The 26769-nt window shown below is 33.0% G+C and overlaps 2 protein-coding genes across 4 annotated transcripts in view; one reads left to right on the top strand and one right to left on the bottom strand.

Annotated features, from left to right (window-relative positions):
• Positions 1–5545: 5545 nt before the first annotated feature.
• On the top strand, positions 5546–10861 carry LOC111052050 (UPF0691 protein C9orf116). Its single transcript, XM_022338667.2, has 2 exons — positions 5546–6354; positions 8690–10861. The coding sequence occupies exons 1-2, from the start codon at positions 6246–6248 to the stop codon at positions 8878–8880; spliced, it is 300 nt and encodes a 99-aa protein (XP_022194359.1). The 5' UTR covers positions 5546–6245; the 3' UTR covers positions 8881–10861.
• Positions 9709–26769, bottom strand: part of LOC111052051 (transcriptional adapter 2B-like) — a 37520-nt gene continuing 20459 nt past the window's right edge. The window contains exons 6-12 of one of the 3 annotated variants that reach the window (XR_005571056.1): positions 25496–25571; positions 24234–24381; positions 19473–19671; positions 16845–16889; positions 15649–15856; positions 14422–14484; positions 9709–11190 (exon numbers count right to left, since the gene is read on the bottom strand). Coding sequence is in view for 1 of the 3 variants with exons in the window: in XM_039425813.1 (XP_039281747.1) it covers positions 11110–11190; positions 14422–14484; positions 15649–15856; positions 16845–16897; positions 19473–19671; positions 24234–24381; positions 25496–25571 (828 nt within the window). In the remaining 2 variants the exon portion in view is untranslated. Of the gene's footprint in view, positions 11191–14421; positions 14485–15648; positions 15857–16844; positions 16898–19472; positions 19672–24233; positions 24382–25495; positions 25572–26769 lie in introns of all 3 variants that reach the window. The other 2 variants (XR_005571055.1, XM_039425813.1) reach the window with 2 other exon arrangements.

Genomic DNA, 26769 nt, shown 5'->3' on the forward strand with positions numbered 1-26769 from the left:
TTTTTAATGTTTTTCGATGTTTCTCGATGTTTTTCAATGTTTTTCGATGTTTTTCGATGTTTTTCAATGTTTTCCAATGTTTTTCGATGTTTTTCGATGTTTTTTCCAGTGTTTTTCAATGTTTTTCAATGTTTTTTGATGTTTTTCAATGTTTTTCGATGTTTTTCAATGTTTTTTCAGTGTTTTTCATTGTTTTTCCGATGTTTCTCGATGTTTTCCAATGTTTTTTAAGTGTTCTTCAATGTTTTTCAATGTTTTTTTTTATGTTTTTCAATGTTTTTTTGATGTTTTCCAATGTTTTTTTTCATGTTTCTCGATGTTTTCCAATGTTTTTCAATGTTTTTCAATGTTTTTCCGATGTTTTTCAGTGTTTTTCAATGTTTTTTGATGTATTTTCAGTGTTTTTCAATGTTTTTCGATGATTTTCGATGTTTCCCGATGTTTTTCAGTGTTTTTCAATGTTTTTCAATGTTTTCCGATGTTTCTCGATGTTTTCCAATGTTTTTTCAATTTTTTTTCAGTGTTTTTCAATGTTTTTTCAGTGTTTTTCAATGTTTTTTCAGTGTTTATCAATAATTTTCTATGTTTTTTCAGTGTTTTTCAATGTTTTTTCGATGTTTTTTCAATTTTTTCAATGTTTTCCAATGTTTTTCAATGTTTTCCAATGTTTTTCCGATGTTTCTCGATGTTTTTCCAGTGTTTTTCGATGTTTTTCAATGTTTTTTCCATGTTTCTCGATGTTTTTTAATGTTTTTTCGATGTTTTTCAATGTTTCCCAATGTTTTTTCGATGTTTCTCGATGTTTTCCAATGTTTGTCAATTTTTATCCAGTGTTTTTCAATGTTTTTTCAGTGTTTTTCAATGTTTTTCGATTTTTTTCAATGTATTTTTAGTGTTTTTCATTGTTTTTCCGATGTTTCTCGATGTTTTCCAATGTTTTTTAAGTGTTCTTCAATGTTTTTCAATGTTTTTTTTTATGTTTTTCAATGTTTTTTTGATGTTTTTCAATGTTTTTTTGATGTTTTTCAATGTTTTCCAATGTTTTTTTTCATGTTTCTCGATGTTTTCCAATGTTTTTCAATGTTTTTTCAATGTTTTCCGATGTTTTTCCAGTGTTTTTCGATGTTTTTCAATGTTTTTTCCATGTTTCTCGATGTTTTTTAATGTTTTTTCGATGTTTTTCAATGTTTCCCAATGTTTTTTCGATGTTTCTCGATGTTTTCCAATGTTTGTCAATTTTTATCCAGTGTTTTTCAATGTTTTTTCAGTGTTTTTCAATGTTTTTCGATTTTTTTCAATGTATTTTCAGTGTTTTTCAATGTTTTTCGATTTTTTTCAATGTATTTTCAGTGTTTTTCATTGTTTTTCCGATGTTTCTCGATGTTTTCCAATGTTTTTTCAGTGTTCTTCAATGTTTTTCAATGTTTTTTTTTATGTTTTTCAATGTTTTTTTGATGTTTTCCAATGTTTTTTTTCATGTTTCTCGATGTTTTCCAATGTTTTTCAATGTTTTTCAATGTTTTCCGATGTTTTTCAGTGTTTTTCAATGTTTTTTCGATGTTTCTCTATGTTTTTACAGTGTTTTTCAATGTTTTTTCAGTGTTTTTCAATGTTTTCCAATGTTTTCCGATGTTTCTCGATGTTTTTCAATATTTTTTCAGTGTTTTTTTAAATTCAGTAGGGTACTTGTGGAAGATAGAGAGTTCCAATAATGATCTCATTTTATCAGGAATTTCATAACATAATTGGAAAAAATGCACGAGCAAATTTTTCTGTCCGATTGAAAGATTTGGCAGAAATAGCTAAAAACTGGAAAATGAAGCAAACATATTGTAGGATATTATTCTTTAAATCAATATCCTGATACAAATAAATTAAACTTTTATTAATTCCAAACATTCACATTTTCTTAATCTACCCATCAAGAATAAGAATAAGAATGTTTATTTCGCCAAATTTTTACATAATAGTTACAAAACATGAATGATTTGGCACAGCCAGCAAAGTTAAACGTGTGCGCTAGCTGTGAGTTCATAAAGCAAACAGTACGAAGTAGCCTATAGCAATACTGAAAAATGGAAAAAATATAGCTATGTAATAAATATTATAGTAATGCTTCTTATAAATAATGCAATGATAAGAATTGAATAATTACGTGTTAAAACCAATTATACAGGTGATAACCAAAAACAAGAGCATACAGCCTACATTTAAATCTTCTAAATGCATTGAGCTTTTCTCGTAAAAACTACCTCACTCGTTCACTTGTATTTTATTAACGATGTTGCTTTTTGAATTAATCACATGACTACTTTCATAATATGTTGATATTATATCATAAGTCAAAATATAATATTACCATAGCTAAAATCTTATGTCCTACACTCGGCCATTCTGACAAATTGGCTTGCTCTCAAACATTTACTAAATGAAACAAATAAAACAAAACATGCAAAATAAAACAAACATACAAAATGAAACGAACGTGAACAAAACTTAACACCACACATTACACGCAACACTGCCTGATAAGACTGACTTCCTTTGGCTGTTGGGGTACATATTCAATTGCTTTTTCATCAATTTTCTTCTCTTTTTCATCCAAGCTGAATGCTTTCGATTTGACTGATTGCTATTTTTCAAAGATTGCTGCTCGCCTTTTGTTTGTCTGATGACAAAACCTTTCCAAGATTTTTCTTTGGGTATATCCTGAATTTTTATATATAGCTCTTTTCACTCTTCCTACGCTTTTCATCATCACTAGCTCCATCAAATTCTGATGATTCTCTCCAATCTTGCTGGTTTATATCTCTTTTCTCATACATACGTTTTTCTTCATACCTACGTTTATTGCGATCATCTTCACTGTTATCAGAGTTAGTTATTAAATCATTTCTATTTCCTCGTTTCTCACTTCTATCATTTCTTCTTCCACTATTATTTATTACAGAATTTTTTTTCTCATACCGTTTCCAAAACAGTTTTTGTCAATTCCATTCAAACCATCAATATTATCAAAATTTGTGCCTGGATTTGCCTCAACTACACCATTTTCATTCATCATATTTCCCTCATCAGCATTTAACTTTACTTCCTCTCTTTCTAAATCTTCACGCTTATCAATTTCACTTTTTTCAATGATAGCCAATATTTCTTTTTTATTTCTTTCTAAATTCATATTTTGACTTTTTTCTATTCCTACATCTTTCTCATCTCTCCTCATTCTTTGTTCATTCTCATCCCGTTCTCAAAGTTTTTCCTTGATTTCATTATTTGATTCAATTGCATCTTCCTCTCCACTATTCCATCTAAGTTTCTCTTTCACCTCATCGTCACCCTCGTTCTTCCTCTCTTCACCATTTCCATTGAGCAGATGATTGTGGGCTACAAATTTTAAACTGACATAACCATTACGGTAATACTTTCAAGTTTTTGTTCATCAATTTTCAATAATAATTCTTCATTGCAAGGATTTGACAAGTTGTCATTACAAGGAATTAGATCAAATGCTTGTAAATTTTTAGATTGATTTCGGTATTCAAATCTAGGTTTTGAAAAATGTTCCAACTTACCATGGTTAGAAATCAACTCCGCGTCAAGACTAACCGAACTTCTTGATTGTGATTATAGTTACCACAAACTCTGTTTCGAAGTTCGAATTTTCTCAATTCAAATTGCTCCTTAAGTTGCAAAATAAATATTTCATCACGTTCTCATCTCTCTTCACGTTCCTTTTCCTCACGTTCTCGTCTCTCTACACGTTCCTTTTCCTCAAGTTCTCGTTCCTTTTTTTCACGTTTTCGTTCCTTTATCTCATCATTTTCTCTATCTGTCTACTATCTCCAACAAATTCTTGGTAAACTCTTCGTCGTAGCCTTCTGATTCGGTAATCAATTTACTTATTTGTACTATTCTCAGATTGATAGGCAGATAAATATTCAACTCTTCTGCTGGTTTCAGCAAGTCACACTTCTTTGACCTTACTAAATATGACATTTTTCACACCAAACTTCAGATATCCCGTTCAATTCAATCCAATCCCGGACGAGCCCCAAAAATGTAGGATATTATTCTTTTAATCAATATCCTGTTATAAATCAATAAAACTTTTATTAATTCCACACATTCACATTTTACCTTTTCTTTACATATTCATTGAACTTTTCTCGTAAAAACTACCCAACTTGTTTATTTATTCTATTAACGATGTTCCTTTTTAATTAATCACATGACTACTTTCATAAGATGATATTAGGCCCTATATCATAAGTCAAAATAGAATATTACCATCGCTAAAATCGCATATCCTACCATATTATGTCTTTGAGCTATTCAGTATCTAGCTCAAGGAAATTTTGCATGAAAAAATTGGTTCTAGACTTCTCTTATGTATCCATACAATATAAATATTAAAAAATCAGAACTACGTTATAAAATGCAAGCACCAGCAATGTATAAAGTGACTGGACTACAACTAAAATTAAAAACCCTGATTGATGCCAGGCGCTACACCCCTGCCAAGTGCGTACGAATAACGACCATGACAATAACAATATGAATGTAGATGACCACTCTATGCCAGCACTCGCCTTCGCTTGCGCAGGGCAACCAAGCGCAGGGCAATCAAGCGTAGGGCAACCAAGCGCAGGCGAGTGAAGAACCGAGCATCCAATCCATGAGGGAAATTTTTGAAGAATTTTCTTGTTATTTATATCGAGCACAAATTAAATAACAAATTATATTGTTGACCAAAACTTGGATCACAGATGCGAGCATGATTGTAGGATTGAGGATTGATAATACAACTATCTACCTATAGATATATTAAGCCGTGAGTTAAATAACATGAATCTTTGACTTGCACCTGATGAGACTCAACTGTGCATTATTTATGGTGGGGGAAGAGTTTGGTTAGTTTGCTCTCGGTAGCCGGTACCCTCACTTCGAAACCTCCCTACATTGGCCTTATTAATGCTGAGCGAGAGGTGATGAGCTGAGAGAGACATTACCACCCCTACTATGCCAGCCACACTTTCACCCTTTGAGGGGTTTTGGTTTATGTTATAACTCTGGTCAATACTCTAGAAAGCGATGGTCTTTGTATGTTTGTAGATAAAGCTATAGAAAATAATATGAGCCACTGGATGAAGCAAATTCAATTATGATTAAGAGCCAAGCTACATGAAGCGTTTTCGAATTAATTATATTTTCACATTGTTGAAAAACGATCTGGCAACGTTGCAGAGCTAGGAAAGGATAGCGCTATCTGTTTTGCTGAATTATAGACAAGGATAGCGACACCAATGTAAATAAAATACGGCACTGTCATTATAACGTGGACCTCACAATAGTAATAACGTCAAAATAAGCTTCTCATTCAACAAATGATAACAGTTCACATTCACATTAGATAACAAATCACATTAGATAAGAATGACTCAGCAACATTCAGACAAGTTTCAAATGAGGATAATATTTGTGTAATAGCACAATGGTCTAGGCCTATAGTATTACAGTATTATTTATCCTATAAACAATTCAGTGCAGTGAAGAGGAAGAGTAGGACGACTCGTAATACATTCACTCTCGACCCCAATATACTTATGTATAATACTTATGTATAAGTAGGCTTAATGCTACTATAGTGAGGTCCACGTTATAATGGTATTAGAGAAAGATAGGAGGACAGCGTTGCCTTGCCACTGTCTTCTGAGAACTTATACTGGTATACGTGATAATATTAACTGTTCATAATTGTTTAAAATAGTTAATTATATCTTAATTGCCAAGAAAAAATAATTTTGTATTTAAAATAAATTTCTATAATATTGAAATTGTATATATATATATTTTTAATAATATTGTTGAAAAACGATCTCACTACGTTGCGGAGCTAGAAATGGAAAACGCTATCTGTTTCATTAAATGATACCGTAGACAAGGATTTCAACAATGCGGATATCAAATACTGCCATTATAACTTGTAACTTACTATAGTTTTAAGTGATTCTCACTACAGTAGAAATGGGAAATACCAAGGTACCTAGAATATTCTAGGTACATTGGGAAATACAATTACAACCACTATTCCGTTGTCATAGCAATAATTCAAAACAATAACGATCAAACTAAATATTTCCAGAATACAGTCGCTCTATTTTTCAAGCTGATCTGTCCAATTTCTTAGTGAAAATTTTCAGTTCAAGAAGTATTTTTGAAGTGGAAATTTGTAGTTTGATTGAGATATGGCGTGTACATTTCCCCCAGCCCCCAGAGTTGATGCCCCCACTGATAACACAAAAACGTCGGATCTTTACAAAACCACTAATCTGCCTGGCCGATTTGAATATCCACGTGAGTAAGCATGCATTTAGTGGTTTGAAAAATCTAGGATTTTTTTAGAAAAGATTAATATTGCTAAAGGTAAAAATGAGTTTGAAAAATTGTATGCTACATACATTTAGCTGACATAATAAAAATTGGTGCAATTTACAGTATTTGTTGATAATCATTTTATAAAAATTAAAAAATCATAATATTTTAATAAATACAATAAAAATTATATCATTTCTGTTTAGTGATTGTGACATTGACTACAAAATAAATCGATTATGTGATCATATTTTGGAAAACTTAATTTATATTGTCAATGACACTATCATTTTTTGTCATTTCTACAATAATTTTGTTAAAATAGAATTGACAATAGGCCTACAATCATTTTGTTATAGCTGTGCAGCAGGCCAAAATGAGTTTTACTGGTAATATTTATACAAGTTTTTAGATTTGTATACTACCAAGTTATTAAAATGAAAAGTTTTATCAGAATAATTGTTTTCCAAGATATAAGCACCTAATGTTTGAATTTTTTGGACAGATAATTTCAAATTTGGTTAGAGATGAATTCATGAAATTTTGCGGATAAATTCTTCATGGTATTGAAGATTAAATAAAAAATAAAAATCCTAAAAGCTATTATAAGTGATTTTTTTAATTCTACAATATCAATATGTATTCAACTAATTTTATTACTTAACACATATTTTATTATAAGTTATAACTATAAACTTTAAGGTTTTAAAATTAATATTTCAATCGAATTAATTAAAGTATTATTGGTGGTCAAGTTGAATAAATAATGTAACTCAATTCACAAATCGATTGATTTGAGATATTCAAAAGATGCGTTTACACCAAAAGTCAACAAAATGTTTTTTGCCGTTTATAAATAATTCTACGATCAAACCTTGGCAGCACAATAATGTTTTCCCCCAAGTCATTTACTATCCGATATTTTGTTCAGCTTGAGGTTTATTGATTCGACGTCGGACCGTGAATAGGGTTGTTATGTGCGGGCAAATGGTGCCACATGATTCTGGTTAACTGATCCCCTGACCTGTCCCGGATGGGAAGGTTTAATTTAGTACGTGATAAGGGATATTGGACTCAACAGCCAAAGCGTGAATGGTAAAAGGTCTAATGTGGTTGGACAAAATTATCAGATAGTGAATAGTCCGCTATAGAACTGCAAAAAAAAACAAACATTTTGTTGGCAGTTGTAAATGCAGCTAAATATGGCACTTACAAGCTAAGATAAGTAAGCAAAACTCAGAATTTAGGATCTACCATGAATTTGATTAATATAAACAATTTGAAATTATCACTACCTAACATTAAAAAAACTTTTTTTTTGTTTTCACACTTTGAGTTATCTACCAACCTTCATTGAAACTCTAATATTAAAATGAATTTTTCCTCCACCTACTGTCCAAAATACTTTACTCCCTGAAACATAATACTAAAGTGTCACTTTTTCGCTCTCGGTAGTAAAAAATAGAAAAACTCCCTAGGGAGGAAAAGTAACTCCATTTAAATAACATGGGAAGCATCTCTATTTTAAAAACGTACATTTGGAATAGGTCAGAAGGTCTAAGCTTAGATGAGGAAGCATATAGAGTACATTAAACCAACTAAATTCAATACCTCAACCAGACATTTGATCGATATATAAAATTTATGTTTATATGCTGAAATAATTATTATTACAAACTTCATATCACTATACTAGAAAAAATGTATATATTTTTTTCTTTTATTCCATGTTATTCAAAATATCAGCCAACGAATATTACTTATTAACTAATCAAATTTGAAACGGGAACTTCATCATAGCTGTAGTTTTGGCTGTCATTGTTGTTACAACTTTAGCCGACAGATAGTGCTGTCGGAGGAGAACTGTGATTACAAGCCAGCTGTTTCTGTTTACTTTTTAGATTATGCTGTTTACAACACATTGTTTGGTCACATACGTTTTTAAAAATTATTTTATTAGCAGTTTTTATAAAAAATGTAGGTGGAGGAAAAATGTTGTGTATATCACGAGTGAAATAACTATTATCATCTAGGTACTTATTTATTGAAACTATTAGGTACTTCTTGTATTAGTTTTGGCGATTGGATAAATTAAATAATAGTAATTGTACCAACCAGTAATATGTTGAAAAATTGTGATCCGGTTATCATTCATTCCATTAACATGCTCCAACCAGTCTCTCCTGTTCTCATTTATTTACAGCAAAGATGTTGAGGTCAGTCCGTTTATTTGTATTGCTGTAGCGATCTTCTCTGCTAGATCCATTATGTTCTACAGATCAATCTTTTTTATTGTAAAACTTTTGTTTGTTTTTAGAGTTTTTTAGCAACTATGGCGTGCATAGACGTCCACCGCCGCACCCCTTCTACGTGACAACTGCGTCCGAGGTGGGCTACTACCCCCCCTCCCTGCACACGGTACCCCTCCGCTTCTACCCGCGCTCACAGCGCTTCAGCAGTCATCTGGCCAAATGCGGCATGTACCGCAACTATTCGCTCAACCTCTAGATCAAGTTGAATCAACTCAATCTTTAGTCGAAAAAAATCCGGTCTGAATAACAATAATATTGAAAACGAAATAGTGAGCCCAAATATAGTCGACCGAAAAGGAAAAACTAACAATAATCAAAGAGGACCATCTGGGATTAACAGGAAAATCGAAAACCATCTAGAAATTTAAGACAAATGGAGAAATTGTGGAAAATAAATGGGAATGAATGTCGTACTTGATTGGTAAGTGAAAGATAGTTGAGAGACTTTTGCATAACTTTCAAACATTTAAGAGAAGAAAGTGAACTTATATTGTGAAAAGTTAACAGAAAAGCAAAGGCAAATATTCTTCAAAGAATGAAAGAAAATAGTAATATAGTTGAGAAAATGCAACAGAATAGATAAAAGTTTTATCCAAAATTAACTGAATTTGACTCAAATTAATAATTTAGATAGAAATAAAATAAATTTATTTAGATGGAATAAAGATAATCTTTTATGTCTGATCTGCTGAATCAAATGCAATAAGATAGACGAAACAATTGTCAAAAATCAATAGAACATTGTGGATGCTGATTAAAAACAGAAGTTGGAATAGAAGTTAGTTGACATTTTGAAGAATTTGATTATAATCTAATAATAATAAAGGTAGGAAAAAAATCGACTTTTCATAATCATGAACCATCCTAGGTAAAAGTAATAGTTCCACAGAAAATTATAAATTTTTTTTTGAGTTTTTAGAACTCTTAATTGAATCTCAAATTACAATGTAACTGGTCTATTTCAATTACTTGAAGGCAAATTTTAGCTTTTGTACATTGTATGAATTCAATAAATTATTCAGTCTTTCAATATTGTATTATTCATTTATTCACAAATTACTATAAAAATCAGTACGGAGAAGGCACGAATATCTTAAGATTAATAATTTTTATACAATAGTAATAATATTCATTACCATACAATTGCATCAATGAGTCTGTCTTACTACTATTGTACTATTTTATCATGGTAAGTAGTTTTCTTCCTTAAATAATAAAATTATTTTGCATTGTCATTGCCAATAACACAAGATTTAGAATTTCTTTCAAGGTAGCCTATTTCATTAGACAAATTCCATGGATGAAGTCAATAACAGGATTCATTTTTTTAATTTATAAATTTGACAAAAAATTCAACTCAACAATAACACTTCTTACTATATAATTATTGCTATAACGACGGCATTTCTGCCTTTGCCATTTTAGGGAATTAATAAACGGTCGCAAAAATGATCTTTGCCAAGAAAGCTGCCTAACAACCAGCTTCTAGAACTGATCTGATTGGTTCCTGTTATTGGTTGCTAGTGAACCATAACATGCTCAACTAAAAGATTTATTGAGAATTGTTTATAAAACCGCCTACTACTTTGGTATTCCTCTAATAATATTACAAAAAATCACAACGTGTTTGTGCTTATAATAAATTAAATCCATGAATGAAGATACTTCAAAATCATTTGTTGTATACACAATAGATAACCAAAATAATACCCAATACAAAAAAAAGTTTCAAGTATTAAAACAGTATTTCAAGAGTTAATAGAATAGTAAATAAGACATTGATAATTTTTATTGATCTTTTTTTATTTCAATTTTTCATATTATTATTGAATTGAATAGCTGGGTGTCATAATTTATGATATTATTGATTTTAATGATTATTGTACAAGACAGGAAAACCCGATAACATATTTCAAATAAATAATTAGTTAATAGGTTTTCTATGATACAGTATTATCTTTCCAAAAATGCTTGCATGAAAACTTGAGTATCGTTTTTATGTATTCACTACATATTCAGTTTGAACAGTTTTAAAAAAGTAGTTCGATAAAAGTTGAGTAATTAATTGATTCAAACTTATTCAGAAACCAAAACGTTTCGTAATCAAATTATTATTATTATTGTAGTTTCTTTATATATTATTTTAACAGATCATTGACATTTTATGCAAAAAAAATCAACACTGAATACCAAATGAATTAGGTAGACAATATTCTGAGATTCATTATTAACATAATATTACTAAGATTTAATCGAAGTATTTGATCAAATTTTAAGTGAACTCAATTGAATGATAGCCTAATTCTAAGTTTAGCTGATACTATCGCCAATTCTTATATGTTATAAGTACAATAATATAAGGTAATGACTTGTAATAATACAAGAGCAATAAAATATTTAAACAATAAATTAGGATAATCTCAGCTTATTTGGCGATCCAATTATTGTTGGAGACATGGTCCATTATAACCTTTTCCGTATTTGATTCTAGTTTATCAATTGGATCCTGAAAAAACACAAACAATACTTTTGTAATTAATGAACCTCCTCACTATCCTAAACAGAACTGTGGGAACAAAAATTGTCTTCCAAACTTTTCCCTCTATAACACTTCGTTTATTGTACTAGTAGGGTCCTAAAAAATATAGTACATTACGTTTAAATAAAGTACTGTATGCGTCATTTTTACCTGTATATTCAAAAAGTCAGCATAGTTCTTAGTGGCATTCTTATATACTCACAAGAATACACATTATTGACATGAATATTACTTATTACTGTTAGAATCCATATAATTATTTTATTAATAAATAAATAATGATAGAATAATTAGATTAATCCAAATAAGAACATGATAGCTTGGAAAGTTATTGATTACATACTGGTATGACGAAAATAATAATAAATCATTAAAAAGATAAATTAATTTGTGCAACTAGTGCGCAAAGTGACAGTTTGCTTCACCGAAAGAAACGGTTTGAGTGCAGCAGAGGAACTTTGCTCACGTATTTCACATTAAGTTTTTCCTACAGTTACCATTGAATATGAAAAGTGGGTAATTATGGGTAAAATTCCCTGAAATGCATCAAATGTATATCTGTGTAATTTTATTATTAATAAATAAAATAGAATAATGTATGTGTGTTTGAATGGCGGGGCGGCTGTGTGCTGTCAACTGCTGTCATCCACTGTTGTCCACCACCTCAAGATTCTTATAACGTGCACCACAGTCACTGTTACCAACTTAATTTTGATTTTGCTGCACTGGTGCTCCATATAACCTACTAACTATTTTACGTTGCCATGTTGCAAATCTGGAGTGCAGGAAAAATTTTTCCCGCACTAGAGCGGAAAAGTGATTCTTTGCGTTCTGTAATCAATGTAACAATGGCCACTTTTCAAGGTAACTGTAGGAAAATGTAATTTTTGAATGCGAGACTCTACTTTTAGGAAAAGAAAAACCTTTTGGTATGTGGTAATGTATTCAAATATTGTTGAAAGAAAGGAGGTGAACGGTTGTAGGATAGTGATTAGACAATTGAAAAAATATAAAATATATTTTCAAAAATATAAAATATTTATCAATTATCAAAACAATATTATTGAGGTTAAGTTGAATCAGGTAGAAATCAATAATAGAACAGCTGTTTTTTTTTTAATTTTTTTTATATCATTTGAATGTGAAATCGTATGTCCCATAATTTGAACATTAATTATGAAAAATCTAAAAGGAAAATTGAAATTTGGGCTTCGAGGTACACAAGATTGATATTTTTAGAATCTATGTGCAAAATTTGGAGATCTAAATCATTCCCGTTTTTCCGGTATGCAATCCACAAGTTGACATGTTTTGATGCGAACAAACGAACACACAAACAAACACAACCCTATTCTCTCTTAAGGTGCGTACAGATTTACGCGCCGCGAACATGAGCAATTCATTTTTAATCAGCTGATGCCAAGCTTTTTATATGTGTATCTTACCGTCTCTGTAAAAATACAGATATAGTCAGCTGATTAAAAGTGAATTGCTCATGTTCGCGGCGCGTATATCTGTACGCACGTTTATATAGATACTAGCAGGTAACCCGAGCTTCGCAAGGGTCTATTTTAAAACTTGACAAACTGAAAACTTGACGTAATGAAATCTAGAAGAATTGAAAATAGGCCTTTAAGAATCCTCGGTTGATTAAGAAATTTATATGCAGTATTTCAAGTAAATCAGTCCAGTAGTTCAGACGTGATGATGCATCAAACATAATTTTCCTATCCTTTACACGTGTATACGTGTTTAAGCCAGTTCTTTCCTTTATTATAGTATACAAGATGATAGATAGATGGATATATCCAGAATATATTCTCATTCATTTCCTTTATGATAGTATAGAAGATGATAGATAGATGGATATATCTATCTATCATTTTCTATACTATTTATAATAAAGGAAATGAATGAGAATACATTTTAAAAGGTTTGAGATATCGATGTGCGGTTTTACCATACCTTTTCTCTGGAAATCCTGTATTGGAATCATGTATCATATGACCACCTTTCAATTAAAAAAAGAGATTGGATTCAAAATGGCGGAAAAAAATTGGGTGCGACGGAATATCTGTTTTTATCATTCGAAAAGGATCCCCAATCATACCTATCTTCTAATTTCCTTTGTAAGAGAAATGTTCTGCTGCTTCCATACAACAACTGGAAGCATGACAAATAATTGAAAACTTGACAAACTAAAAACTTTATGTAATCAAATCTTGAAGAATTTAAAATAGGTCTATAACCATCCTCGGTTAAGCAAGAATCTATATGCAAAGTTTCAAGTTAATCATTCCAGTAGTTCAGACGTGATGATGCGTCAAAACATAATTTTCCTATACTTTACACCTATAGGCCTATACGTGTATAAACCAGTTCTTTCCTTTATTATAGTATAAAAGATGATAGATGGATGATCATTTTTATTTTACTTTTCCGATAACACGGGAGTGTCTGGTCAAACACTTTTGAGCTGGTTTGAACACGGGATCTCTAGAAGTGCTAGGAAAGCACTCTATCCACTAGATCTCTATCACTCCAAGGTCAAAGTGACTGAGACAAGAAACGCCAACAAACCAATCAAACTGCAGGCTTCAGAAAATAATTTTTCATAATTGGAATAATTAAATGCTGGTCTCGCATTCAAAGCATTAGAATTATTGAAAAATGATTATAATCTGGTAATAAGAGATGATATTTCACAAGAGAATTCACACAGCATGTGGTGCTTTGCGATGCACATTGCCAGTCTAGTTTTTAAAGGGAAAATAACATTGTAATACCTACATATTCTATTGTACATATGATTAATATTATTATCACTACATAAGATTATCACTACATTTAGCTAAGTTGTAGACTTTAAACAGCTGATTCAGAAAATTGGCTTTCCGAAACGTTCAAATTAAATTTTGAAAAACTAGAAAATTACAAAATAAAATAGAAATATGTAAATCTTTCTCTAATAAAATAAAGAGAAAATAGTGTAAAATTTCAGCTATTTTTGAATTATTTAAGAATGTTTCATTTTGTCAATATGAGATTCCAATATGAGAAAATAAAGATTCATAAAAACTACAAACTACGCCCCATTTCGGAAAGCCAATTTTCTGAGTCCAGCTGTTTAAAGTATAGAACTTAGCTAAATTCCGAGTACGGAAATCGGCCCTAAATTTAGAATTTCAGTTTACTTACAAGAAGCATCATCCCTTTCATGGATATAAATTGTGAAGGTGTAAGCTCTAAAGAAGTGCACATCTGAAAAAAATTGAAGACATAAAATGCATATGAATTAAATTGAAGATAACCTACACTTGAAAATATAAACTTCGAGTTTCTTGCGTTGCTTTGCTTTCAATGAGAAGTACAGTTTGTAAATAGTTCCCCTCTAGTACTAAAATGTTCAATTGAATCACAAATGAGCAGAATACATTACAAAGAAAAATAGGGAAAAACAAAATTGTGAAGTTTTTTATAGACGTCTACTATTGTACACTGATTTGATATTTTAATAAAAATACAGAACATCAAAGTAGACTGAAATGTTGCACTTCAAATATTAAAAAAATGGGACTCAGTTGATAACATAAAAAAATGAACATAAAACACCCTCTAAGCTTTAATTCACATTTTTTACAAAATTAATAAACTTAAAGATCTCAATGTAATAAGCTCAATTTATTCTACACATGCCCATTCTATATTTGAGTAGGCATTTGAAGCATCATGGATCGACTGCACACACAAAAATCTGGTGTGGCGCACTTACACAACTTTCCTTGCTATTATGAGAATTGATCACCTGACGCTAGTGTTCACGCGCATCTCAAGTCTATTTATAAACAAAGATCTGAGCCAGCTGGTGACAGGACAATAACGCTGGAGAGATATGAGGTCTGCTATCTCTTCTTAGTGAATCATTAATAGAATCGACAGTTGTCAACAGTTTGCAATAGATTCTTAGTGAATCATTAATAGAATCGACAGTTGTCAACAGTTTGCAATAGAATAATCACATTTTCTCGAATTTCGAACTTATTTTCAATTTTAGGTGAAAATGTTACTGAACATTAATTGTAGAGATTTTCATGCTCAATCTTTTCCACTCGAATTTTTTTGTTAAAATTGTATCTGAAGCCTGATAATTGGGAATCTAAAATCCAACTTAGCATAGATGGAGCGGAGCTCCTGAAATTTTTACAGATATGGGACTTGTGCAGTTGATAGTATCACTCATGTTCCAGCCTGAGGTCCTATTCTAATAAGGAATTTATTAAAGAATTATCGTTCAAAAGGAAAAGTATAATTTTGATGGGCCTTAGAAGAACGGCAGAATGATTAGTATTATGTGCCGAAATTTTCTTTCAATGTTTGAACACTTCCATAAGAACCAATGGTATTTATTAAGAATGGTAGGCTTACCTGAGTTTCGGTGGGCGATAGCAGATGTCGGCTGGCGATGAGGTCAATTTGACAATGTGAGTTGTGGTGGGGGTTGGCCCCCCCTACCGCCCCGGCCACCCCTACCGCCCCCCCTGCCGCCCCCGAGTCTGTTGCCGAGACCAAAGTACCTTTGCAGCTGCTTTTTGTGGTGCACACTGAATGAGGTGCGTCCTCGTCCTCTTTTTCTCTATAAACAAATTATTAACAACACTTATCTAATTAAAAAAAACAGAAGAAAAGAATTTATCACAATTAATTATAGCCATTATATAAAAACATTGCAAAATGAATACAGGATATTACAAAAAAGAAACAGTATGTAGAATATTACAAAATAAATATATGCTCTCAGAAAAGAGTAGCACCATAGGAATTATTGACTTTTAAATGTATAAGAAACTCATTTTCCTTTCTTTTAATCTTTTTTACCTTCAACGGAAATCGAACCAATTTTGTGAAACATGCTGTTGATAAAATAATGAATGAAGTGTGAAATCCTAATGGTCAAAATGACATTAGATTTTTAGATTACAATATCGATCAGCTCTGTTGGATCAATAGCATCTCTGATATGATCTGTTCAGGCGATTTTGCACTCCGACAATTCAGAAAATTAAATGACTGGAATCTGACAATGGCAGTGTACCTCTCACTCCCATTCGTCAAACTATTATTGAGTGGGGTGGGTGATGTCGGAGTTTAGAAAGAGTGTTCAGGCTCCAGAAAAACCTATAAGGACAATATTAGAATAATTATGTCTATTGAATCATGCAGAGGCCGATTTTAAAAAGTAGGAATACACACCGTTCCCTCGCTTTGCATCTATGAAGTGATTGTGCATTGTAACAAAAAAAAAAACATTTTACAAGAATTAGAAGGTATTATTCCTCCCTGTAGAAAGAGAACAGCTCTTTTTGAAAGCCAACGTTTATGGGCCTGAAATTCATTAGAAAGACTCCTATTCATATGAAAAAAATGAGAGGTCCTCGACAGTTTTTGGAAGGAATTAAAAAGTTTCCTGAATATATTTTATATTACACAGTATGTTTTCAGTAAAGAGTGGTGAACAAACTATTTAACATTACATAGTATTATGAATAAACTGCACTTAAATCTATGACTCAAATCTTAAAGATAATATTAGAATAACTGAATGCAAGTATGTCATCACTCACCTTCTTCTGAATATATGGGAATGCCTTAGGACTGATATCCAAGTTCTGCTACCCTAGGAAAAAGAAATACTGATACAACTGTAAATCATAATAAATTCATAAAAATTACCTATGTACTGAGAGTTTCAAGATGAATTTATAATACATGACTTATTATTGAAAATGGGTCGAAATGAATAAATCACAAAAAAAGTTATCAATCACAAAATAGTAACGTTTATGAAAATGCATCGTATAAAGTTCAATAAATTGCCAGTTCCTGAATATTAATCTATGTACTTAAGTTTAGCGCAGTAGCTTATATTTATTTTTTGTAAAGCTTTTCGTATTTTGTTTTTGGCAGAAAATAATTCATTCATTGAATATATATCCTCCTATTCGGTGCACTGCACAGACGACATCTAACAACTTTGCGATTCAATGCAAACTGTGTAATGACTTCTATCTGCTGTCTTCTCCTTCATCACTGAATAAAATCGAATATCAGTACTTTCATATATGCTGGTTGTACAAGAGATTTTACCAAGACTACGATATTGACTTCTATTTAAATATTTTTGAATACCATTATACTTTAGAGCTGCAATATTCAATAAAAATAAAATTTTGGAATCGGAAGGAAAATTACAGTAGAAAATAAAAAATATTGCGACATAAACGGTTGGATTGGAATTTATAGGCCTAGAATCTCTTCAGTCGAATACTTAACAATAAGGGTCAGACCATACGTAGCGGCGGAGGAGTCTTCTGAATAGTCGGCGACTCGAACAATGTAAATTTAATTACTATCCAGCTTGTAGAAGGCTCCATTTAAGGCTCTTTGTCAGAGCCTCCGACTGATTCGCCGCACGATGCAAAAACCGCTACGTATGGTCTGGTCCTAAATGACATAATTCACTGTGACTTATTTTGACATAATTCACTGTGGCAGCCTTGTCTGGTACACAGACGGTCCTCTCATTGAAGGGAAATCTGGCTATGGTGTGTACCTAGAACACAAGTCTATGCAAGTCTGGGACAACACTGCACCATCTTTCTGGCAGAGATTTGGGGCATCATGGCTTGTGCCAACATAGGCATTGCCAGGCGCTACTGCAATAAGCATATAGTAATCCTGTCAGACTGTCAGGCAGCCCTCAAGGCTCTTGACTCCAATGAAATCAAGTCCAAATTGGTGTGGGAGTGCCACAAAACGCTCAGCAGGCTTGCAACGCTCAACTCTGTGCATCTTGGTTGGGTACCTGGCCATGTAGGCATAGGAGGTAATGAGCGTGCAGATGAGCTTGCTAAGCGGGGTTCTAGTATGCCATTCCTTGGCCCATAGCCGGGCTGCGGCATAAGTAAAACAACTGCCATCCACACAATAAGTAAATGGTCCAGGGACTTACACCACCAGCAATGGCAGGGTCACCCTGGTCAAGCACTTGGCAAAAGGCTGCTGGCAGACGCAAGCCCTCGCTTCACCAGCTGGCTGGTGAGTCTAGGTAGAGGTCAGATCAAGCAGGTGATTGCCCTGATAACTGGACATGGCCACTTCGGGAAACATCTCCACACAATTGGACTCAGAAATGAAAGCCAGATGTAATCAGTCTGAAGAGACTGCTAAGCATATCATACTGGATTGCGAAAGGACACACAATAAGCTTCGGTTGACGTGTGAGGTTCTTTGAACCTTTGAATCTTTAAATCCGTCCCTTCAAAACATAAACATAAACAAGAAATAGCATAAACAATTATAGTGAGATTCACGTTATAAAGTTAGCACCTGATTAAAATTGGTTTGCTATCCTTGTCTGTAGTTAGACAAAGCAGATAACTATCCTTTTCCAACAACGTAATGTTGCCAAATTGTTTGTGGGCTAGCTATGAGGAAATACAGTATTTAATATCAATAATTATGAGCATTCAAAATTAAATCATGGTAAGATATATTTTCTTGGTGAATGTAATATAAATATATGAAATATAATAATCATAAATATAAATATTTGTTGAATGATTATTATTAACAAGAATCTACAATTATTATTATATGAGACATAAAGGGATTACTTGAATCACAGCTATCTACTATAGAAGGCGGTGGGAAAAGAAAACTAACCACTATGACATCCTATAATTTCTGCTGACTTCATAAAGTTAATCTCACAATAATTCATTTTCAAAAAAATATAGGTACCTAATATTGGAAAGCTGACGGAGAGGAATACGGAGAAAGCAGGGATAGGACGAATTAGAATAGAGTGATACGAGGAGAAGAAGAAGGAACAGAAGAAGAAGAATAATGAGATGGAGACGTAGAAAAAAAAGAAGAAGAAGAAGACAGAAGATAATAACGGTATGACTTGGATTACAACTATCCTCTATTGAAGGCGTGGTAACTATGCCGTCCTATGATTAGCAGTGATATAGTGAATGGCGAGTCTTAGCCTGGCCACTAACGGTAGGAAATTAAGTCTAATGAAGTCACTGCTAATCATAGGAGACGGCATAGTTACCACGCCTTCAATAGAGGATAGTTGTGATCCAAGTCATACAGGTATTATCTTCTGTCTTCTTCTTCTTCTTTTTCTCCGTCTCCATTTCATTATTCTCCTTCTCCGCCATGACTGTTATGGTGAGCCTTACAGATCTTGAGTGGTGCGCGAGGCGCGCCTGCTCGTAGTGAGGCAGCTCGTCGATGCGCGTGATGCCTGCCTCGCGGTAGTTAATGAGTTCGGTGAGGCGACGACTGAGCTCCTTGAAGCGCACTGCACTGGCCACCACCTGCTCGTGTTCGGCCGCCGTATGGAACTGACTCAGAGACCGCAGCCGCTCCTCCAGCTCACTACAACAACACGAATCACCTACATTATTGCACTCTGGCATTGTATAAATTTAAAAATAACAGTTTTATGTTTAAGCCTGTTGTTCTTGTTGTTGGGGAGTCCAGTCTCGAAACTCACAACATGTCGAATGGGTTTTTTTAGGATAGGAAGTCATTGTTGGGTTAGTTTAGGTTGAGTTGGGTTGGGGTAGGTTAGGTTTAATTGGGTTGGGACCTTCCTGTAGTGGATTGTTTATGAAGCTCGGTCCAGACGCTCAAGTTTAGCTTCAGTCTTTTGCTCAAGCAAAAGTCGGAACATGTAAGTAGTTGCGTCTGGACGGTAAAACGGATGGGTGTTCAAGCTTAAGTCGTCAAACTTAGAATGTATCGGCCGGGAATCTTTTTCCATCAAACCGTCCGTCTTTTGCCTATCCACCAAAACCTAAATCGCGTAAAAATGGAGATAGAGAAATTGTGATTTCAGATTCGGATTCGGCGCCCTCAAATTAATAAAATGTCTCGCGAGTACTTTAAAATAAGCAAGTTTTTTTTATCGATTTTATATAACGGTTTTTTCTTTCTTGATTCTCATGATACTCTCAGAATTAGATGTTGATATTATGATTTTAGTTGTATCGTCAATAATTATTAATATTAAAAATAATTAATAGCATTAGAATGCTAATAATTTGTTTTAAACAACTATGCTAATATCATTAAAAGCTTACCGAGTTGAAAGCAGAGAAAAGTCGGGAGAAAAAATAATAAGCTACATCGAGTTATCAATATTGCATGCCTCATTGATTGTAATTAATAGTCCACACGACAGCTGATTTTTTACCAAATTACAATGGGATATTAATTGCATGCAAGTAATAATCCACTCGACAGCTGATTTATGTTATGATGTGTCTATAGTCTGATTTTTACGGTAATATTGGCGTTCGAAAGAGACTTCTTTTCCTTTTTGTATTATCCTTAAAATGCAAAATTTCAAAAAACCTTGTATATACGTCGACGCGCAATTCAAAGAGGAACATAACATATCTGTCAAATTTTATGAAAATATATTGCCGCGTTTCACCGTAAATGAGGAACATATAAACAAAATGATAATAGTTATTTGTGCAACATCAGTGCAGCAATGGCCACTTTTCAACGTAACTGTAGAATATAGTATATTTCGCACCTAGGGCCGAAAATGAGATTTTTCCGGCTCGAAATCGGTTTTCAAGTCCGAGGCCGTAGGCCGAGGACTAGAAAAGATTGAGAGCCGGAAAAACATTTTTGCCCATGGTGAGAACGTTATTTTTCGCCACACAGAAAAATAAACAATATGAATATGAGAATAATTGTTTATTAGGCACTTCCGAAAGCAAAACAGGAAGGTCATAGCTCTAGCAAATCTGAGGTAATCTGAATATCAGGAAATTGTCGAAGTATTTTTATTTTTTATTCTGATTTGTCTAAATAACCTAAAAGATTATGTTCAATTATGTAAGAGGTTGAGTTTATACTTTTTATTCTTCAATAAGATGATATTATTATGAATGTTTTGATTCTTGAATAATAAACACAAATAATGAGAAGTTTTTTGATCAGCTGTTTTAGCACACTTGAAATTTGGCCAATCTGAATGTCAACGTCAACAATGCTTGTTGTCGTTGACTTCGGAAGTTTAGGTTAGAAGTTCTATCCTACTCTGAAAGTTGAATTTGAATAGTTTATAATATATATCTTATCTGTATTTTATTCATCCAAATAAAATGATAGTATCTTATTGCAGAATATGGTACTTATTCAATTCTAGAAGCATAAACTGATTCCGTTTCATAAACCATTTTGTAAACACGTTCACATCAAATCAGAATCAGCTGACTTCAAGGTTATTTTACAGCCCTAGGGCCGTAAAACTTTTACCGGCCTGGTCAGAAAACAATCATTTTCGGCCTCCATATGACGCACGAAAACCAGCTCATTACATCCAAGTGGGGCGAAAACATATTTTCAGATTAATTTTACAATTGTCGAAGCAATGTAAACACGTGAGAAGATCTGTGTCTTTTTAACAACCAGTCCGCAGTCCCTACTCCAACGTCAACCATCAACTCTACCTTTCTTCCTATTTTTTTACACACAAAACAAAAGTGGCCAACAGTACTAGCTGCTAGCTCTTCCATAGTTGATGACCAACTGAGCTTGTGAGCAAAAATAGGAAAACGGACGACATAAGACGGATACGTGTGGACCCAATTTTACATCCGTCTTTTGCTTGAGCAAAAGACTGATGGTAAACTTGAGCGTCTGGACCGAGCTTAATATACACATATCACCTACATTTTTGCACTTTCTTATTATTGGAAAACGAACAGTTTTGGGCTTATGCCTGTTGTTGTTATTGAGAGTCCAATCTCACAACTCACAAGATGTAACTTCGCAAGTTATATAACTCGATTTAATGAATAAATAAATGTAATATATTTTGGTCAAAAGCCTTTCATCGTTTACAGACGTGAAATATTTTTTTATCAAAATTAATCTTTTCTTACGAGCTCTTTTAGATATCTCAAAATTTAGAATTGAGCATGGACTAGTAATTGATGAAGATATATTGGGGAGGGTTAAACAGCAGTATGTAAATAGAGTTATTGAGGCGAAGATGGAGTTTTATGGAGGTCTCATCTCAAATTCCACTAACAAGTTTAAAGCGAGCTGGAACATAATCAATCAGTTCAGAGGTAAGAGTGGTGCAAGTGTAAGGGATATATGTCTTGATGTGAATGACAGGAGAGTTGAAAATCCTAAAGATATTGTAGAGTTTTTTAATGAGTATTTTATTTCCATGGCTCCTGAAACACAGTCTGCTAATACCGGTACACGAAGAATTCCACATAGAAATATTCCAAGAAGTTTTTATCTGAGTCCCACAAACAAAACAGAAATTTTAAAAATAATTAAGTACTTAAAAAATAAGAATAGTGTTGGTTACGATAATATTCCCATCAAGGTTTTAAAGGCATGCAGTGATGAAATTGCTGATCCTCTTGTTTTCATTTTGAATCTTTCAGAGTGGTGTGTTTCCTGATGCATTGAAAATTGCAAAAATAATTCCTCTATTCAAGAAGTGTAACAGAGCAAACATGAAAAATTATAGACCCATTTCTGTGCTGCCAGTCTTATCCAAGATTTTTGAAAGGGTGATTTATGACAGAATTATTGACTACCTACAAAAAATTGATTTATTGAATCCACTATCACAGGAGCAACTAGATTTATTGAGAGTGTAATTGAGGCTATGGACAATTGGAAAGCTGCTATGGGGGTTCTGCTCGACTTATCACGAGCTTTTGATAGTGTCGATAAAGGAATTCTACTGAACAAACTGCACTCTCTTGGTATGAGGGGTATTATAAATAATTTGATAGAGTCGTATATGTCAAAGAGAATGCAGTATGTTAGTATTAAGAATGGAGGTAGAGTTGTAGATTCTGAGAAATTGTACGTAACAAAAGGTGTTCCTCAAGGCTCTATACTCGGTCCTCTACTGTTTGTTTTGTATATAAATTATCTGCCGTCGTCTATTTCAAATGATTGTGCTATTACATTGTATGCTGACGACACAACTCTGTTACTCTATGGCAATAGTATTGACCAGCTGGAGCTAAAAGCCAATTTGTCTTCAAATGAGGTTGTGCAGTTTTATGAATGTGCTCTCTCCGTTAATCCCGACAAGAGCCTTGCTATACAATTTAATTTAAGGAGAATATTTTCTTTCGAGCCTGTACCTAGTCATGATAGGGGATAATGCTATTAAAAATGCTAATGCAGTAAATTTACTTGGTTTGACTGTAGGCGAAAGATTGTCATGGAATGAGAGCATGCTGATGAAGTAGCTGGTAAGATTAGCAAGGGTCATTAATATACAAGATTTGTAAATAGAGATAGAGTGTGTGTTCTTCTCTCTCATTTACACTCACCTGGTATATGGCGTAGAACTTTGGGGAAGTATATCTGGTTTAAACTGTCAGAAATTATTCATTTTACAAAAACGTGCAGTGAGGTACTTGGCAAACCTGGATTACAATCATTCGTGCAGGAATGCATTTAAAGAACTAAAATCACTCACCTTTCCGTGTATTTATATTTACAGAGTAGTATTATTCATTGCTAATAAGATTAATTCATTGAAAAAGAATTGTGATGTTCATGGTTATTCTACTCGTGGCAATGGGGACCAATTTATTAATCACCACAGATTAAGATTCTCTGACAAAAGTCCTAGTGTAATTGGTTTGAGACTGTTTAAAAAGTTACCAAAATGTTTATATACCCCATCAATAAATTTTAAAAGAGAACTCTATGCATACTTAGTGAATAGGGCTTACTATAGTGTAGATAAATTTCTGAATGATGACACTTGAATTCTGCTGTTGTATCATAAATGTGTTCTTACCATAGTTATATGCTTAAATTTTTAATTATACATTGTTATTCTGTCTATTTTTGTGTTTTGACTTGGCCTGTATGTTATTTTTTGGCTTAATAAAATGAATTTGAATTAATTAATATCAAATATCACTCACCGTTCTTCTCTAAGGCCTCGTTTTTTCAATTTGTCCTTTTTCGTGGAGAAAAACTGAGCCACCAGCTGATAATCACGAGACACTCTTTTCCGGCGCGCTCTCTCTCTCAGCTTGATCGTATACATGTCTACGTGAGCAAGTTTCAAGGCTGCAACAAACAGGAGAAAGTGAATTTTTTAAACATATACAGCACATTAAACACAAATAATTCAAGGTGTAGTGTTTCACAAATAACATTAAATAAGCTGATAAAGATGTTCCTTTCACTTCAGATTAATATTTTTTCAATGGCTTGAAAGCTGAAACTAGTATGTTTACATAAAAAAGTTTAAAAAAGGGTACTAAGTAATTAGTCCTATATTAATTAGACAATTCAAGTTAGCCCTATTAGAATACTTTATTGACGTATCTTCATTCATTTAAAATTAACTTTTTGTATAAGTAATGGTGGAGGTGATATTAACTTAAGATCTACATTTAACAAGAATAATTGTAGCTGTCATCTTAGTAACACTTATAACATTGCAGTTCACCAAGTGGAAAATACCATCTATAATGTAATACTATTTGATCGTAGAGCACATTTATTCGGTTTTGTTCGAGGGTCAGGCATAGTGGAGCGGTAAACGTAGAGGGTCGCGAAGAAGGTAGCTGAGTTGGGAGAGAGGTAGTTAAAAAGTAATGCATGTATTCGTTACATTCATCTAGTCAGAACGTAGTGGACCGGCAAAAGGTTAGAATGCAGAGGAAAGCAGAGACATTTACATGCATTATTTCCATCTTATTTGATACCCTCTACCTTCACCGCTCCACTATGTTTTCACCCTTAGTTATAAGTGATCGCTGGGAAAATCTGTTAATTTTTCTTCTTTACTTCTTTGATTGTTTCTTCACAGCCTTTTTGAATACACTTCTCAAGGCAATCATTCCACTGTACAACAATTACAGCCTGATGTATGAGTTGTGTCCAAGCAAAAGGAGACAGCATGTTTCCAAAAAAACTTGATAAAACCTGACCAAAACTCAAAAATACATGATTCCCCCTCATACAGTTACTGTATCATTACTTGATACAGCAACTGCACCCCCCCCCCACCAAACGTCACTTGTAACACTCCGCTATTCCACATGTGCACTCTTCAGTGATTATTTGAAACTAGGGAGTCCATTCTGCCCCAACTGGTATTAATGTTTATCTAGCTATTTTTAAAATGTTGTCTGATTAAGATTTCTACTTTGCACAGTTGAAATAAACTACTTACCAGTGTCTAATTCGTCATCTTCCATACTGCTATCCTTCAAAGAAGAGATCAACACTTCGGCGCCATTATCATACTCCTGTTGACAATAAAGTAATACTATAGGTTTGCACGATGATTAAATCTAGGATAGGGCAAGTTTAAGGTAGCAAGCCTGTTGCTTCTTTCTCAAGTATTATAATTGTTTGTTAATCAATAGATATGTAATAGATAATACAATGAATCAAATCTAATTATTGAAAAAATCCGAAAATATTGAGCTTTAAATATTTAAAAGTTGAATAGAGCTTTGAATATTTAAAAGTTGAATAGAGCTTTAAATATTTAAAATGAATAAGGGAGCATTAGAAGAACAGTTCGTAAATTCTATTTCCTTGAAAATATCTGTGAACAATCGTTAAGGCGAAACACCGCAGGCCCTAGTTCAAAAATTGCCACCACGTAGCGCTTTAAAATCGTGCGAAATACTTCATGCTATTACTCGCTCACTATTAGAGTAAAAATTGTTTTGAAAACTGATTTATTCTTCTAATATCTATCTCCATGCCGCTACCATGTCGATTTATTCATATTTTTTATTTAAACAAAAATAAATTTCAAAGGGAACAATTTTTTTAAGAAAAACAGGTAATCATTTTGAAAATTTGATGATAAAATTTTTTTATCATTTTTCAGCTTGAAGATCGAACCAGTGGTTCCATCGGAATCATATTTACAAGTTTTATCTCTATGATTTTTTATGCGCTCCTACCCTCCACCCCATCCACACGTCACTCAGGCACCTTCCACCCCTACACACGTCACTCACCCACCACCCCACCCACAAATCAGCCTTCATTCTCAGTGCTCAGGCTGGTCACTTTTCTTAGTTCTTCAGCTTGTTCACTTGTTGTCATATTGACAGTGATCGTGGCTAGTCCTTGGACATAGTATTTCCAGACGCACCTCCTATATAATTTAGATTTCCGTATTATATATGTTTCTCTGGCATTTTCGGCCGGTAAAATGGATTCAAGACATACGGTGAAGGGAAAGAAGAAGTTGGTTCTTTCAGCCAGGAGAATGAAAAGGCGGCTACCACCAGAATTTCATTCTAACAGACGTAGAAGGTTAGTTGATTTCATTTCATATAATTAGATAAATTAAAATGTCACGTACTTTAGGCCTACTATAATATGAAGCAAATCATGCTTTGAATAATTAATATTGTTATTATGTAAATTTAATTTTATTCTCAGTTCGTATTATCACAAGCGTGATATGAATGACTTTAACGT

The sequence above is a fragment of the Nilaparvata lugens genome, chromosome 4 (genome assembly GCF_014356525.2).
Source record: "Nilaparvata lugens isolate BPH chromosome 4, ASM1435652v1, whole genome shotgun sequence".
In the NCBI taxonomy this organism is placed as follows: Eukaryota; Metazoa; Arthropoda; class Insecta; order Hemiptera; family Delphacidae; genus Nilaparvata; species Nilaparvata lugens.

Bases quoted from the DNA above. Each gene is read 5' to 3' on its own strand.
- LOC111052050 (XM_022338667.2), top strand. From the start codon at position 6,246: ATGGCGTGTACATTTCCCCCAGCCCCCAGAGTTGATGCCCCCACTGAT. The intron at 6,355-8,689 runs GTGAGTAAGCAT...GTTTGTTTTTAG, and splicing joins TGGCCGATTTGAATATCCAC to AGTTTTTTAGCAACTATGGC.